The sequence below is a fragment of the Tympanuchus pallidicinctus genome, unplaced genomic scaffold (assembly GCF_026119805.1).
Source record: "Tympanuchus pallidicinctus isolate F22 unplaced genomic scaffold, pur_lepc_1.0 scaffold9, whole genome shotgun sequence".
Lineage (NCBI taxonomy): Eukaryota > Metazoa > Chordata > Aves > Galliformes > Phasianidae > Tympanuchus > Tympanuchus pallidicinctus.
The window spans coordinates 23,522,779-23,539,159 of NW_026294813.1; the positions used below are offsets into that span (position 1 = coordinate 23,522,779).

The 16,381-nt window shown below is 48.2% G+C and overlaps 1 protein-coding gene across 1 annotated transcript; it reads right to left on the minus strand.

The window, feature by feature from the left end:
• Nucleotides 1-627: 627 nt before the first annotated feature.
• Nucleotides 628-15,157, minus strand: FECH (ferrochelatase). Its single transcript, XM_052670089.1, has 11 exons — nucleotides 15,047-15,157; nucleotides 13,966-14,065; nucleotides 12,722-12,841; nucleotides 12,211-12,359; nucleotides 7,828-7,962; nucleotides 7,340-7,446; nucleotides 6,923-7,021; nucleotides 6,441-6,548; nucleotides 5,461-5,625; nucleotides 5,031-5,090; nucleotides 628-4,568 (listed from the first exon to the last, which is right to left on the minus strand). Exons 1-11 carry the CDS (start codon nucleotides 15,093-15,095, stop codon nucleotides 4,434-4,436), a joined length of 1,227 nt encoding a protein of 408 aa, XP_052526049.1. The 5' UTR covers nucleotides 15,096-15,157; the 3' UTR covers nucleotides 628-4,433.
• Nucleotides 15,158-16,381: the final 1,224 nt, after the last annotated feature.

The following is a 16,381-nucleotide window of genomic DNA, read 5'->3' on the forward strand; positions in this document are numbered from 1 at the left end:
GTCTTTAAAGGTCCCTTCTAACTCCAATGATTGTAAGATCTACAGCACTGCACGGGAAGTAACAATCTCCCTTTAGGCAGCTTTGGGCTCAGCTGCATAGGAAATCATCCCAGGACTTCTTTCTCCACCCAGGCTCCCCTTCTGCTACGTTGCTCACAATGAAGTCAACAGTAACCCCAAAGTCATACTTAGTAGCTTCAGTTTCTTGCTAGTTCTGACAGTGGAAGCAGAGTGCTGCAATTTAATTTAACAAGCTGTCTTCTGCTGGAAAACATGCAGATGTAATTACTCAAGTAGGTATACGGACTTGGAATGAAACTCTTACCCCAGTCAAATCCAATGGCAGCTGATTGCCCAACCATTCTTCAGTGTCCGTCTCTCTCCCTCCCACCCGTCACATCCAGTAATGAGAGCTCACTAATGGATCTGCTTAAGTACACAACAACTCTCATCACTGTTCTAAAAAATAATCAATCAGGCACTTAATTTTTAACATAAGAAATAAGATGCCTGGAGACCGTTAACAGATAACTAAATAGATTAATGATTGCAGGTGGGAACCAATGTGAAGCTTCACACGCTGTCTTCCAATAAGGCACCGAAAGAGCTCTCACTGAGACACACAGCTCAGCCATTTCCTCCAAAAGTCTTTAATTGAAATTCCATTGTTACGGTACATGACACACAGCATGGTTATACAAATCGTTACATTACATGGAAGTCCTCCTTGAATCTCAGATAAACACGGTAGACTAAACACAAGTATTTGTGCACGTCTGGCATGAAACAATCAAAGAAACACCCCTCTCCTTTACACCTCACATTTTGTGCTGATTTCCATCTCTCTCGGTGTGACAAAAGAACACAAGATGGAACTTCCAAATATTCCAAAGAAAACCCCTCTGACTCCAGCTCACTGAATTTATCCCTGCGCTGTTCGGTATTACAGCACTGCTCCTGGAAGCTGTCCTGTCTGCTAAAATGCACCAGATTTCATAGAACTCCAAGGGAGAAAAATGTCACCCACACTCCCACCCTGCTGCGCATTGCCAAAGCAAATGGAAATGACAAACTTTCTCAGACAAAGTTCTGCACGAGGGATATAATTGATAAAGAAAAGTCAAGCTAGATTATGGTTGGAGGACGGCGGCCTCCCCACTGCTGACAATTCCATGCGCTTGGATCAATTCAATCAGAGCAAAGTGCTCAGGATCTGACGAGACCAGGTCCTGAGTTAATAGCACCAAATGCTGAAAATCTGTCAGAGGGGAAAACGGAATGCGCAGCAGCAGTGCTTAGAGTACAGCCTCCCAAATGCAGCAGCTATGAAGCACCGCGGAGTGTGGCTGGCAGGAAGGCACAAGAATGGAGGGGAAAATGCCCCAAAACACATCCCCTGACCACAGACAGGACCTAGGGCAGCGGCTTGGATGTGGACAGCCAGCTTGGAAGCATCCAAAGGAAGGTCGAGTGCACTTCACTGCTGAAAAACGCAGTGGCAAATGCCCCCGGACAAAGCCCAGAATTGGGAGATCTGAATGGCAGATAAATTCCTACTGTTGTCAGTCTCTCAGGTTTCATTTTTCAGATTTATTTCTAAGTGCAAGGGGAAAACACTGATTCCTATTAAAAATAAGAGCAGAGCTTGCTCAGAAAGCTTTTTGACAGGCTCTTGGTGCTGCTCAAAGATGAAATAACGTGTGCTAAATAACAGGACAGGGTGATATCACAATGAACTATTCAGGAAAATGAAATAACCCACTGGCTGTATGTGACATGATCCATCTGCTAAAAGCTGGAAAATTAAGCGATTTCTGCATTATGGTCTGATAGCAACAATGGCTAAAGAAGCTTAGTAATTATCTCGCTTGCGGTTAGCTCACTAAAAAGTGCATTTTAAGTACCTGTTATGTAATGCCTCATAATTAGTGCCAGCCAGTATTTTCAGTACTCTCTCCAATATGGAAATAAAAAGCCAATCTGTATTTATTGCACTGCAACGATCCTGTAAAGTTAACCTTCAGTTCCCAGATTCAGAGATGGCCACAACCAGCAGGCAAGAGGAAAGGGGAACGAGCAGAAAGATTTGACAAAGCCTTCTGCCACCCACCCACAAGCATCACACAGAGAAGTGGGGATCGAGAGGAGTCTTCAACCAAAGAGATACATAAAGCCAGAGTTCATTGCCCACACTCACTGCTGACATCATCGTTCTTTTGACATCGATTCAAAGTCTTTTCAAGTCTCAGCCCTACACCATGAGGTGACCCTGCCAACTGCACCTAGGCAGGGATCAGCTTCCTGCTCCCCCTTCCTGCTGGGACAGTGAGCAGAGCCCAGGGGCTGAGCAGAAGGCTCAGGGAGGGAGCCAACCTCCCTACAGCAACGCAGGCATTCAGATGCCCACTGTGCCAAGACAGGCTCAATGAGAGCTGAAAAGAGTGAAGGCAACCAAAGCTCCTGGAGAGAGACAGCTCTGGACGATTGCACCAGGCTGCCATGTCACTGGTCCTACACAACACTCAAGAGTCTGCTCTCTACTCATGTCCACTGAGAGGGAAAAACTGTCCTACAGATTCTCCTGCTGTTTGAAAACAACACACTACTGCTAATCAGAGAGCACTGAAAGCACAGTGAGGTTCTGGAAGCCACAGCCCTGGGCAAAGAGCGTGCTGCCATCTGGGCACCTGCAGGCCTCTCCCGGCTTCTCCTGCCCCAAGAGGAGGCACACATACCGCAGACAGAGGAAGATTTCCGTGCTACAGCAGCAATACAGGAGGCCCTGGTGCTGAGGACTAAGCCTGTCTCACCAGAGCCACACTGGGAGCTACAGGCTGGCAGTGGAGCGGTTTCAGTCAACCCTTGAGGCATATGGGGCCATGGATGCTCACGTGGCAAGATTTGTGTTGCTCCATGGCAATGCCCAGGCTGCTGGCTGGCCAACACAGCAGCCATTTATTTTTTTAATATCCCCTAGTTAACTCTAGTAGCATAAAACAGAACAAGATAAGTCCCTGTTCTACCAACAGAGGCCTATTAGTTTTTTAAACAATCCCATCCTTGAAAGATCAAGGATTCAAACTGCTCCTACCTCGGTTACATAAGCAAAAATTACTGTCCGAGCAGCAAGCTATCAGATTCCCAAACCTCATGATGAGCTATCATCACTTTACAGAACACCCTGCATTGCTGCAGGACTGGCATGTCAGTGCTATTAAGCCCTAAAAGCTTTCTCACTCCACAGAACTGCTGCTGCTTAGCAGTGGATGCAGCAGCATGGTGCAAACAGATACCTGCCCAACATGCAATAAGCACAGGTGAGCTAAGAGAGCAGCTGTAGGCTCACCACTGCTGCCAGAAATTGAACAGATGGAATTTAGCTTCTGACAGAGGTATGCTAAGAACACAGCCATCAGTGTGAGGGGCAGCCTGATCTCCTCTCACTGTGTGCTTGGACATCTGCAATGTAAATGACTCTTGATTTATCATCTCACTTTTAAACAGCATCATCAATTAAGCTAGATCAATTGTACCTATGTAACTCCATAGCATCCCACAAAAACCACAGGCCTGTGACACAGCAGAAAGCACAGAGTCAATCTATAAACTTGCTGGAGAACTAGCCCAACTTCCTACACTTACCTAATCAGAGAAAGCCCTTTTTAATAATGATAAAAAAGCCATTTTGCTTAGAAGATGAACCAAAATGTTTCAGTGTGTGCTGGATTTGAAACGCGCTGTACACATTCTGCAGCATCAGCAACCAGAATTATTTCTGTATGCTTTACAAATGCAGGGGTTTTCCTGCAGGTGATGAGTGGTTTTCTTCTCTAGAAAATATAAACAAACCCTGTGAGTTCTACTATTCCAGCTAAGCTTTCACAGGAAGTTTCCAGCAAGAGAAAACAAAACAAAACCTTATCTTTATGCTCTAAAAAAATAGACATGTTATTTAAAAAGCATTAGAGGTCACTTGATCTTCAAACCCACCTGAAGTCAGAAGAAACAACTGGTGGCTACGCTAGTTATGCTATGCTTTAAGTAAAAACAAAAATAATTGTTAATGCTTGATCTGGAAAACTGAAATTAATGCACTCGCGATGAAATTGCATACAAATAAATCCCTGCATAGGAAATAGAAGCCAATCTGTATAAAAGCCCTGTTTTTCGTATCTCGAAGTTTTTCAGTGCATACTCATGCTAACTCCAATCAGAATCAGATGAGATGAGACCTTCCCACATCTCACAGGATAAACCTACTTGTTACAAACACTTCTTAAACAAAGGAAAAGTAAGAAAAAAAAAACAAAAAATCCTCCTCACTGCTCTATGAGGTTACCATTGCTGGGACTACCAGACTAAAGATGTAGCACAGGAGAGCTTGGTCAAGCGCTGCTTCACCAGGACAGTTCCTGCACAAGACAGCCTGCCCATCACAGCTGCTGGTTGGTGAAGAAGGCTTTGGTCTCCCTGCAGACAGGATTCACGCAGAGCGGGCAGCAGAGCGTCAGCTGCTTGGAGCAGATTTCATTGGACTGGATGTGTGAGCAGACCAAGTCTGCCAGAGCCTGAAAGAGAGTTAATTAAAACACAGCGGTGAGCAAACCTCCCTGCATAAAATCAGGGAACACTGGAACATGGGTCACCCAAACTGGTGAGACTGCCTGAGTGCACATCTGTCAGTCTTTGCTGGTTTTTAATATTTTGTAACCACCCTCCAGTCTTTCAGGAGAAAAATCCTGTTTTAAAACTGTGCTGACACAGTACCCTACAATAAGTATTCCACTAAAAGACAGCTATTAACAAATACAAAACTGTTCTTCTTTGTTAAAGCAAAACTTGTGCTGTTGGAGTTGTTTTTTTTTTTTTAAAAATATGTAGCAAATAAAAGCACTTTGTGACACACAGATCAAGTTCAGGGATTTCTATCCTCTGTGCTTAAAGTATTTTAAATCTATACAAAGACATCCACAGTGTAGCAGGAAACACACAACTGCAAACTACAGTAACTACTGCATCAAAGAAGATACCTTGGAGAACAGTGGGTTTCCATTAAGTGACTCTGCTCTTCTGATGTTTTCAACGCCACACTGAAGGAAAAGCAAGGAGAAAAGTTAAGTCTGTTAGATCCTTCGCTATGTTAGCCTCCAAAACCCTTTCTTCTTCATTCAGAAGCTGCCCCAAAACAATAAAATGAAATATCACATTTTGAACACAGTAAAAGTAACTCAGATGCACAGTTTCACTTTGCTGCCAAAAATCTGCTGACTCTTTTTTAGCAAGTTTAGAGTGAAGCCTTTTTTGTGCTGCTATAAAAAGCTCCTTTGAGCTTAGATTTATTTTCAATTTATAGAAAAAATTTTTTTCCCAAATTATACTGCAAAGAGCAACCAGAAAACAGTATTTTGAAAGAGGTAAAACAATTTGAGAGTCCAGTTATAAAAACTGTCAACCATTTACCTCATTTGCTAAAACCTGGGCATACTCAATATCCAGTTCATAAAGTGTTTCAATGTGGTCACTTGTGAATGCTATGGGGACCAACAACATGTTCTTCTTTCCTCTTTGGCACAGTCCTTTAATTGTCTCATCCGTTTGTGGACCAAGCCAAGGCATTGGCCCAACCTGTGAAGAGGGAGAAAAAAACAAACCTCAACAAATCACTCTTAGAAAATGCACCCATGTTTTTCTTTAGCCGGACAACTCAGATTTTTAACAAGGAGTCGATTATTGCTATTTCTCTGCTTTTGACTCCCTCCCTTTATCTGTTAGGTTTTACAAAGACATACCATCCCACCGACCATCCATTTAAATCCTCCCAAAAGAGACCCCGGGTTAGTCTTAAAGGAGACCTCAACTGCATTTGTTTCCCTGGCTTTGCAAGATGTGAGCGTTCAGGATGCAGCGAATCTGCTGAGCCACCCATGAAGTATTCAGTGCTGATGTGCTGTAAGATGCAGCTTAAAGAACAAAACAGCACTGGCATGGGAGTGCAGTGCCCCTGAAACACACAATTACTTGCAGTACATGACTGTGCTAAAACTTCAGTTCCTTCTGATTTGCAGTAGTAATAATAAATATGAAATAACGCAAGAAGTCTTCATCAAGAATAATTAAGCCTGTTTGGATTAAGCACTATCATTGTTAAGAATGTTTGTTTCACAAGGACAATTTCTGAAAAATTGCTCCAAGGTCATCTTGAAGTAACAAATCCAATGAGTGCTCAATTTTTCCTTCCAACATAGGAAAAAAAAAACCTGCCAAACTGTGTGTTATGAAATCACGGGGCATATAAAAAATGTACTTCAGATTATGCAGTATACCAAAGAGGCAAGAAACTATGGACGAAAAATACTTGGAAAAACTGATTCAGGGTGCAAGGCCGTGACTCTGTCCTAGCAGAAATACCAGCTGGCAGCACTGCCGTCCCCAGCACCCACCTTGGATTGCCAGACGAGCCGGTAGGGGTTGGAATGGTTCAGCTTCTCCATGACTCTCTGGACAGTAGCTCCTACTTCTTGTGGATACGGATCACCACGGTTCACCACCTTCAACACATCAACACCAGAGCTTTTTCTTCCAAGGAATGCGTTTATGTCATTACTAAGTGTGTGGGATGGTGGTGAGGACACAGCCAGGGGCACCAGGGCTTGGCTACCAGTGTCCCCACAACCCCCCCTGCCCTGATAAAGGAACTGCATGGCACTTCTGCAAGGGTGGTTTCACTGTGCCTCCGTGCCAGCTGCACACCTTCCAACTCAATTCAGACAGCAAGAAACGTGTGGATGTGGTATCTGGGGACACGGTGGAGATGGCATGGCAGCTTAACTTGATGATCTCAGAGCTGTTTTCTAACCTCACTGATTCTACGGCTCTAAGATTCTGGCCTCATGGTCACAGAGCAGTAACTGGGGTAACTCACAGACATGGGAAGCGAGTGGGCTGAGAAGAGGATGACGACGTCTTTCCTCTTGTCAGGTGGAAAGAGGTCCAGTTCCTTCTGTATGTGATCGGCAAAGCACTGGTCAGGAAACAAAAAGGCAAAGGCCTGGATCAGCAATTGCTAAAAGGTAACACATGCTCACAAATGAAACAGCAGCTTCCACACGCAAGGCTGCCTTCGAAATGTGCTAATTCCTAGGAGCATCTGACAAACAGACAGATCTGTGTCTGTGTTTGCTACAGGCTAAGCAGGAATTCAGGCTGATGGCCTCTAGAGGTCCCTTCCTGCCAACTCTGCTGTGATAACACAAATACTTTAGGACAAGGTCACTTTCTCAAGTTATCACGCCAAAACGGAGAGCATGAAATATCCCTCCAGCTTTGCACAGATCTGTACCTGAATGAGCAGGGGGTGTGTGGGCCATCGGTCAATGATACTCCACTTCATCTTCGGCTTCTTCCCCTTTTTATTGTAGTAGCGATAAATAGCATTTAAGCTGCTTCCTGAAATACAGATAATTAAGAACAGAAATTTGTGCACGGAATCAGCAGACTGTCAGATGACAACAGTCGTGTAGGAAAGCACTGTAATATTTTAACACGCTATCCATGTTTTAAAGGCAACTCTAAATCACAGCTGAGAGCATCAGAGCAGGACGAACATCTTGTAGCCGAGAGCGACTCGCTAAATCACTCCTTAACCAAAGAACCGTTGGAGTTTCCATGGAGAAAGCTTACTCAGAGGCGCTCCTGGGCTTCAATTTATATTATCCTACAACAAACATAAAGCTATCCTGGGCTAAGAAGTTCCCGCATGAAATTCAGAATGACATTAAACAATGAAGACCTTAAAGTCTATGGAGGAGGTCTCTCACAAGCTCTGACCTGTGGTGGAGCAGCTGTACTGCGGGTACTGCGTGAAGGCGATGGCTCTCTCGATGCCGTCATCCTCCATCTCCTCAATTGCTTCCTCTGTCAGAGGGTGCACGTATCGGAAGCCAATGTAGTACTTGTGGGGTGCTGCCAGACAAAACAGGAAGAGAAACTGCAGGAAAAGCATCCGCCAAAAACTCCCAGTAAATAACTGCTAGCTAACAAGCACAGTGTACAGAACCAGACAGACTTATGTAGATGGAAAAAAACGAGACAGAACTCTACTTCCTTGCCTCCAGATAACCCTTTTAAAAAGCAAAGTTAAAGGGAAGATGATGCAGAACTGCCATTTGATGCATCTGCACCAGCTGCCAAGCTGGTGAGCCTGCTCTGCCTGCCAGCCCGCAGCGACAGGAGCTGCCTCAGACTGAGGTCAGTGTGCTCAGGAGATCTCGGATTCTTCCATTTCTGGTTAGTTTGTTTTTCACAAAGATATCTGTGCCTTTAAACACTTCATTTTGGAGGCAATACTGTCCTCTCCAAGGACTTTTCAGGTTTTTCCATTTTCCAACTCTAATCTTTAGGGTGTCAGCTTTGAGTGTTTTTTGTTTGCTTTGTTTGAAGTGAAGAACAGCGGCTTCTAGAACAAACCCAAAGTCTCTTTTTCATAGTTTCCAGGTCACTAGCTCTGAAAAAACCTGTAACAGGTTTCTGAAAGAAGCAGACGTCCTGTGCTTGTTCTGCACTCTGTAGTTTTAGGCAGGATTCAGAAAGCAGGTTTAGCCGGCCCCAGCTCTTTGCAGGAGGCAAGAGAGCTCCCAGCTTGGAGAAGCAGCAAGTCCTGAGCTGCCTTCAGGTCACCTGAGGGGTGACCCTGAGCATATTTAAATGGTATTAAAACCAAAACTCTGACAAACCAGAGCAAAGATATTAGGAGTTTAACATGGGAAAGAAGACGTTGGGAAAAAATGATGATCAGTGTGAGAACTTGTTGCAATAGCCTCATGTTGCTGTGTTCTGTCTTGGATCACAAGCAGCAAAGAGCAGGGTTTCACACGTGTACACATGTTCAATTTGTTGTTACAGTTAGAATCAGGATTACATGACAGCCCCTTCAGCAAAGAGCTGCCAATCTAAGGAGCACATCACGGTCCCCTCATCTTGGGAGTTTTCATTCTGCTGACAAGGGAATCTCAGCTAAAATACAGCTTGTAAGAAATAACAAGAACCCTTAAATCTGAAAACAGTGAAAAAGGCAAAATGCATCTTCTTGAAGTCTAATTACCATCGCAAGACATTAGCCTATTTGATACCAGCACTAGACAAACAGACATGGATTTTCCTGTCATCATATTCGTGTGATTTATTCCTACAGACCACTGAGCCTACCCAGCTCTGCTCATTCAGAGCAGAAGAACTCCTGTTTGTTTTCAGACTGCTGCCTGTAACAATAAAGCTTTGTTTTAAAATTATATTGTTCCCAGATGACATTGGTGAGGCTGTTTATTTATTACTTGATCTTAGTCCCATTGCCAAAGTGTAACGTGTCAAACGTATATCCCATGAGTCAGTGCATCAGTAGACTGATTTATGTGTATAGAAGGAAACTTTACTGATTCTGTCTAGCTCGAGCTCTTCACCAGCTCCAAATACTCAAATTACTGCAAGCTCGAGCCCCAACAGAAGGCCAGATCAAGGCAACAACAGCATGCAGTATACAACTTTTTTGCCACGAGATTCACGTCTCATAGTCACAAGCAACAAGTTACTCATTAACAGGGCTCAGGGCTATGAGCAATGCCCTGATACAGCACTAACATGCACAGCTCAGCCTGGATGCACACCTGGTTCAAGCTGTTCTGAAGCAGCCCAGTGCTGGTATCATGACAGGTTACCCAAAATGCTCAAGGGAATGGCTGGCACATTCAGTATTTAAAACGGTAGCTACCTCTGGGCAAAACCCGAAGTCTTTAAATGAATTCTCAAAGGTAAGGGCTGCAGAGAGTCAGGCATGACTGTGCAAAAAAATGTCAAACAAAAGTAAGTGGGAGTGGTACACTGAGAACAGCAGATAAACTTTGTGAGCCTTATCTCCAGAACCTGTTGCAAGCCTAACCCCTCAAGGGCTGCAGCTGCTAGAATACTGCTGCCTTCCATGCCACAGAAGGGGGCACGCCTGGCTTCAGGCTCTGACTGTACTTGACTACAGTTGGAATAAAATGAGAAATAGCATCTGAGGGGAAAAACAGACCAAACGCATCTGAATGAAGGCAATGGTGACATGCTGCATGCTGAATGAACGGGGAATTCTGTCTTGGCCTTTCAAGAGTATTACTTTTCACCCTCCAGACACAATTAAGATGAGCAAACAAACCACAATCTCCTACTTCTAGCCTTCTCCTATCCAAGTCTGAAGAAACGGGCTCCAAAAAAGCTGAGAATCTGGGAATGTATATGGTCAGACACAGAGGGTGACTCCCTGGCAAACCAGCGTCACGCTTCCAAACATTTTGGGAAGTGCAGCAATGCTTTATGGCTGCTGAGCTGAAGAGAATAGAGAGCTCTCTTCTTTGGCTCCTCGTACTCCAGCAGTTTTTCCAATACAAACGTTTAGCGCTTCTATTGGAGTGGCAGGACGAGAAGTATTATCTGCAGCTGACACATTGGTGAGGAGCACAGTGGGTAGCTTAGTGATCTCATTAATTCCTTCTGCTCTCAAAGCCTGCTTGCTGCCTCAACAAAAAGCATGTTGCAAAGGCCTTCGTGAACAGAGGTGATCCCCAGATAGCTCATTTCAGGCAGCCAAACCATTACGGCCCTGCCTCTCTGGCTTGTCAAAGCAATGGTGCTTCACTCTGACTGTCCCACAAGAGGTCAGACACAATACTGAGTACAGCCACTGTGCTCATTCTGCGACACGGATGCTGAAGTGTAGCTAAACATGTACAAACTCCGCCACAAGTGAGTTAAAAGTGACTTGTGTGTCAACTTTGTTGGGAGTTTTAGGGAAAAGCAACTGAACACAGCTGCCCAGAGAAACTGTGTTCTCCAACCCTGGAGGTGCCCAAGGCCAGGCTGGAGGGGCCCTATGCAGCCTGGTCTGGTGGGGAGCAGCCAGAATTGCTTGTGAAGGTACTATCTGCTTCTACCCACATCAAGCTATTAGGCCTTATCTCCTGCTCCTCAAGTGGGGCTCTCCACTATCCCTGTGCCAAGCCCTGCAGAGCTCAGCCACAAAACCTTATCTTTTCTTCTTCCTTGCTCCTGAAATGGGGCCTAACTGCTGCTAGGTCTCTTAGCCATTATTAGCAGTTACAGACTCAAGCAAGTTTCGAGAGCTCTGAAGGAACCCATGACTTCAGAGAGACATCTCAGAGGAACACAAGACAGACCCACATCTTTGCAGAACTTCTCTGGACTCCTGACCCCCTCCCATGCAGCCCCTGTCCTCTCAGCTCAGGCTCAAACAACATCAACAGCCAGGATGGACATGCAGTTTTACTCTGTGGGTGCAGACATTTGCTGTCCCAAATGACCATCATTCTCACTGTGTATAAATAGCCACAAACCTCCAACTCCTTTATGAGTCAGAACTTCATTCCATTTCTTGTCCCTTTATTAACTCACAAGAAATACACTCTCCTTTCCTGTCATATAAGGTTCAATCACTTCTCTCTAGGGCAGACTTCTTCAAGTTCAAGTAGAGCCTGCACCTTGCATTTGTGCAAGCACAAGTTGAGACTCCTGTCTTCAGACATCTGAAAGCTATGTGCTTGGTCTATGATAGTCATCCAGGTTTCTTCCCACAACAAAAGGAATGAAACAAGGGTGCCTTTGGCAAGTGAGCTCTTCTCTCTGACAGCGACCTTGAGGGCACTCTATATGCCCTACTCTCTCTTGATAAGACAAGGAAGGAGCAGAGGCCAGTTCAACTCTAGTGGCTGCAGTTAGCAAGATGAAATGTGTTAGAGGCATCCATGGTGGCTACAACCAGGGCAGCTTTGAAACTCCTCACTTTGGGCAGAGATGGCAGCTGAACCACAGCAAGCTCTGGACCCAGCTGGAGAAGGTGGGTGCACATCTGGCTGTTAGTTCACGGTGCTACACTGCATTACAGTGGGATGAATGCATACTGACAGCAGGCTGCTCTCTCAAACCAAAGCCACCAACAGTCACAGCAGTGACTACAGCACAGAATTACACCTGCATGTCTGTGGACCCCATGTTTTTGTGTATACTGAGAATAGGAACGTCTGCACCGTGATTTCCTAGCAGGACTGCGAACACTTTACACTCACAATTAAAGCTCAGAAGCAAAAGTTGCTTCAGGAACTCATACTTAGAACACATCAGGCCAAAACAGCTGTTAGAAAACAGAGAGGGGTGTAGAAGTACCGGTGTGAGGAGACATGCTGTCCAGCAGTTTCACCATGCCTTCTCCCTGCACCGCCGTCCACTTCTTGATGGGCGACCCACCTCCAATCCTGCTGTACTGCTCCTGAATTCGCGGTGTGCGGCGTTTAGCGATGAACGGTGCCAATTTACTGAAGCATTCAGAAGGGATCTGCGTTAATGTCGTAACCCAGGCACCCCTGGCCCCTTCTCCAGACACATCTGCTAGAGCGGGCAAAGTCCCCAGCTTATAAACAAAACAGCACTGCATGTCTAATGTTCTATCCCATCACCCTTCCAAACCCGCTACATGACAGCAAACCACAATCTGCAGACTAAAAAGATTAATCTTGGCACGCTTTTTTTTCCCAGAGAATTACAACACCGTTCCCTGCACCGAAAGGTCCAAAGCTTGAGCAGCCCCAATAAAAGCAAACATAAATTAAACTGCAGTTTAATGTCAGAGCCAACACTGAGCAGTGACTGGAACACACAAGTTCACAGCATTCCTTACTTTTGAACTGGAAGTGTCATGAGGTCCCGGTCCAGGAAGAGGCGCAGTAAGAAGTCATGTACATCATCCAGTCTTTCTGGACCTCCCATGTTTAACATCAAGATTCCTGTTTTAGGTTTCCTATGGAAGAAAGAGACATTTCAAATCCCAGTGATGTACAGCTGTTTGTTTTTTTTTTTTAACTGCGAAATAGCCTGCCTGTCAGCACGTCTTTTGCAGCATCTTATTTGAAGTTCACACTTATGAAACAAATGCGAACAACAAATGTGAGCAGCCTGAGAAAAAACGATCACTGTGCAACACAGAAATTAACTGGAAATGTACAGAGAAAATTCTCTCAGCTGTCATTGTAAGTTCTTTACAGAGAGAGTGGTGAGGTGCTGGAACAGCTGCCCAGAGAGGCTGTGATGCCCCATCCATCCCTGGAGGTGTTCAAGACCAGGTTGGATGGGGCCCTGGGCAGCCTGGGCTGCTGTGAAATGTGGAGGTAGGTGGCCCTGCCTGTGGCAGAGGGTTGGAGATTCGTGATCCTTGAGGTCCCTTCCAACCCTGGCCATTCTGTGAATCTGTGATTCTGTGTGGTAAGGGAAGGGGCAGAGCATTGCCCACAGGTCATCTCAGCTGAATGCCAGCCACAGTGCTGACCAAAACACACGGCACCTCCTGCAGAACGCAGGACACGTGCCAACACTGCTTTGTCTTCCTTCCTGGGGAGGGACACCTCGCTCTCAAAGCAGCGAGGGAAGCAAAACCTGGCTGTACTTCATGAGCTTGTATGTGAGGCCAACACGTGGCTGACAGCACCATCTCCATGGGGGTTCCCAAGCACAGCTTTGCAGTTTCTGAGGCCTTTGGCTTTCATGAGACAGGCACTTAAGAGTCTGGCAAGCCAGGTGGGCACAAGAGGAGCCTGGGGCTGTCCTGGTGGCTTCTGCTGTCCTCCTCTAGGAAGACTGATGAGGAGGCAGGAACCAGAAACCAGAACAGCAATGTTTGCTCTGTGCCTTCTGCACTGCCTTACTGCAGGCTTGCGCTCCATTTTGCTCAGCAGAGAACAAACACACTGATCTCCGTCCTGCAGGCGGCGAGGCTCAGGGCACTCAGCAGCAGTGACACAAGCCAGACCCATCCCCACGGCCATTCTTTTTGCTACACAACCAGCTGCAGCACGCAGGCTGGACTGCTCACCCCACAGACAGCACAGGATCGTGGCTGTGCCCACCCATGGCCCTCAGCAGACTTACCGTGCTTCTGGCTCAGCCTGGAGCTTGGTGTTGGGAGCTGCTGCAGCCACCTGCCCCCTCCAGCGCACTGGGACCCTCAGCTGCCTGCCGCCCGCCACCACTGTGGAGAGAGAATGGTACGTCAGTGAGCTCAGCCCGGCGGAACACAGGAGCTCAGTCAGGAGCCGGGGAGATGGGGAAACCAGCAGGTGAGGCCCGAAGCATTCAGCACTGCGGTGTCCAGTAACACAGCCCAGCACCTGTTGTGCTGTTGTGCACAACGTGCAGCTCCCGGCCAGCGCTCCTCAATGCCAACGCTGCCCATTGCGTGCACCGCTCCCCACCTGCTGCTCACAGCGCCGTTTCCAAACGTTTTTTGTCATCCCAAGGCACATTTTTTGTAAGAGTTGTACCCGTGCGGATCTCCCACAGCGGGAACAACGCCACGTCCCGAGCTGCCGCCCGCTACCCCCCTGATCCTCCTCAGCAATGCCCCCCGCAACGTCCCCTGCGACGCGCCTCTGACAGCACCGAGCCGCGCACTGCCCGGACCGCAGCGCGGCGGGGCGGCTCCTGCCCGGCACCGCTCGTGGCCGCGGAGGGCGGCGCTGTCAGCGCGGTGTCGACGGGCGCCGAGTGGCGCCAGGAGCCGAGCTCAGGTCCGAACCGTCTGAGCGTTAAATTCCCGATATCGAAAACATCGCCCAGCTCCACGCGGTCGGTTTGAAACACCGCCTCGAGTTCCTTCCAGAGATGACAAAGCACAAAGCCCCATTCACGGGACGGGCGGCGATGCGGCCGCGCTCAGACGGCGCTCCGGAGCCCGAGGAGCGCCCGCGCCTCTCGGCGCCGGCCGCGAGACCCACGCGCGGAGTGCCCGGCCCGGGCTGCGGCGCGGGGCGCGCGGGGGCTCGGAGCGCGGCGGCCCGGGGACGCGGCCGACGCCGTTACGCAAAGGCTCCTCCGTTGTGTAACGCGCCGCGGCCGCCCGCCCCGCCGCCTCCCGGCCCCGCACGCCGCGCTCCGCGGCCGGGATCGCGCCGCCCGCCGCGCTCCGTCCCGCCGCGCTCCGCCGCCCCCGGGCCGCCCGCGCCGCACTCACGGGGTCGCGCCGCCCGGCCGGCAGCAGCCATGTTTGCGGCCGCGTGCATTCCCTCAGACGGCCCCGCCGGCCGCCGCCGGCCGCTCCGCCCAGCCCCGCCCGCCCACCCGCGGGCACGGCGCACGCCCGCCGCAGCGGGGGCCGCCCCCAGAGCCGCCCCGGGGCTCCGCTCCGCGCGCGGGGCCGGAGTGATGCTCGGTGCCGCACGGCGGCTGCGCTCGTGGGAAGCGATTTCCGCGTCGCCGCTCCCGGGAAAAGCCGGCGTTCTCAGTCGGCGAAACGAATTCCCCCAACGCGCCGAGCGCTGCAACCCAGGCCCGTAATGCAGAGCTTTAACGCTTCTCTTCTGTCCCTCGCAGAACCCCGCAGCTCGGGTCCGACTTCGGCGAGAACAAAGGAACGCGACGGTGATCTCAGAGCTGCGAGTGCGTGAGGTTCGTGGGGCCCGGGTTGGTTCCCCCGTCCAACCGTCAGTCTGTGCAGAAATACCTCGAGGAGAAATGAAAGTGAGCATGAGGATGAAACAGCGTGGATGGCGCTGTTTACTCCTTCTGATAATACAAAATTAAGCTCTATTGTATTGCAAGTACCTGGAGTGCTCTTAGTAATGGCCACAACGCTCGAGGGATGTGAACTTGATGAGACTTTGCGGAGGAGCCGGGGTGAAGCTGCTGCTCTTCCCTGGCAGCTGTTGTGTGCTTTCCCCAGTGCCTGATTGATGTATTGATGTTATCCATGAATGCAAACAACATGAGTGCTTGTGTTACCAAAAAATGAGTGCTTGTGTTACTAAAAAATGAGGTCAGTTGGTAAGGACCCTTGTGGGCCGCTAGACTAAATAACAGCAGAAGCAACAGAACAACAAAGGCGATTAAATTAACCCCAAGAAAGAGCTTAAAAACGAAGTTTTTGTGCTGGAGAGCTTGGAAACTGGCTTTCTGGAGAGCTGCTAGAAACACCCAAGATCATCATCAATATGAAATCAACAGAGAAAGTAACAAACTCAACACAAAACAAACAAACAAACAAAAAGACACACTGCACAACCACGGCTGAATGGACAGAAATAAAGCCAAGCAGCTTTTACTATTTTTCAGCCTCTAATTTTTTTTCCTTAAAGAACAGAGACCTGAATGGCACCTGGATGCTGAGTCAGGAACGAAGAGCCAGCATTGACTGGGGCAACATGTGCCCGTGGGCTGTGCTCCAGGTGCAGCCACAGCTCCTAACCCTCCTGCAGGACCCTCTGAGCAGGGTTTTGCTGAATTCTGTGCTCTCTCCCATGCCTGGACCTACCCAGCCCTGCCTCTGCATCACGAGCAGATTATGGAACCG

Excerpts from the sequence above, each read along its gene's own strand:
- FECH (XM_052670089.1), bottom strand. The coding sequence starts at position 15,095 with ATGCACGCGGCCGCAAACATGGCTGCTGCCGGCCGGGCGGCGCGACCC. Across the intron at positions 14,066-15,046 it reads CGGCCGGGCGGCGCGACCCC|TGGTGGCGGGCGGCAGGCAG; the intron begins GTGAGTGCGGCG and ends CTCTCTCCACAG. Across the intron at positions 5,626-6,440 it reads GGCTCGTCTGGCAATCCAAG|GTTGGGCCAATGCCTTGGCT; the intron begins GTGGGTGCTGGG and ends CCCTCTTCACAG.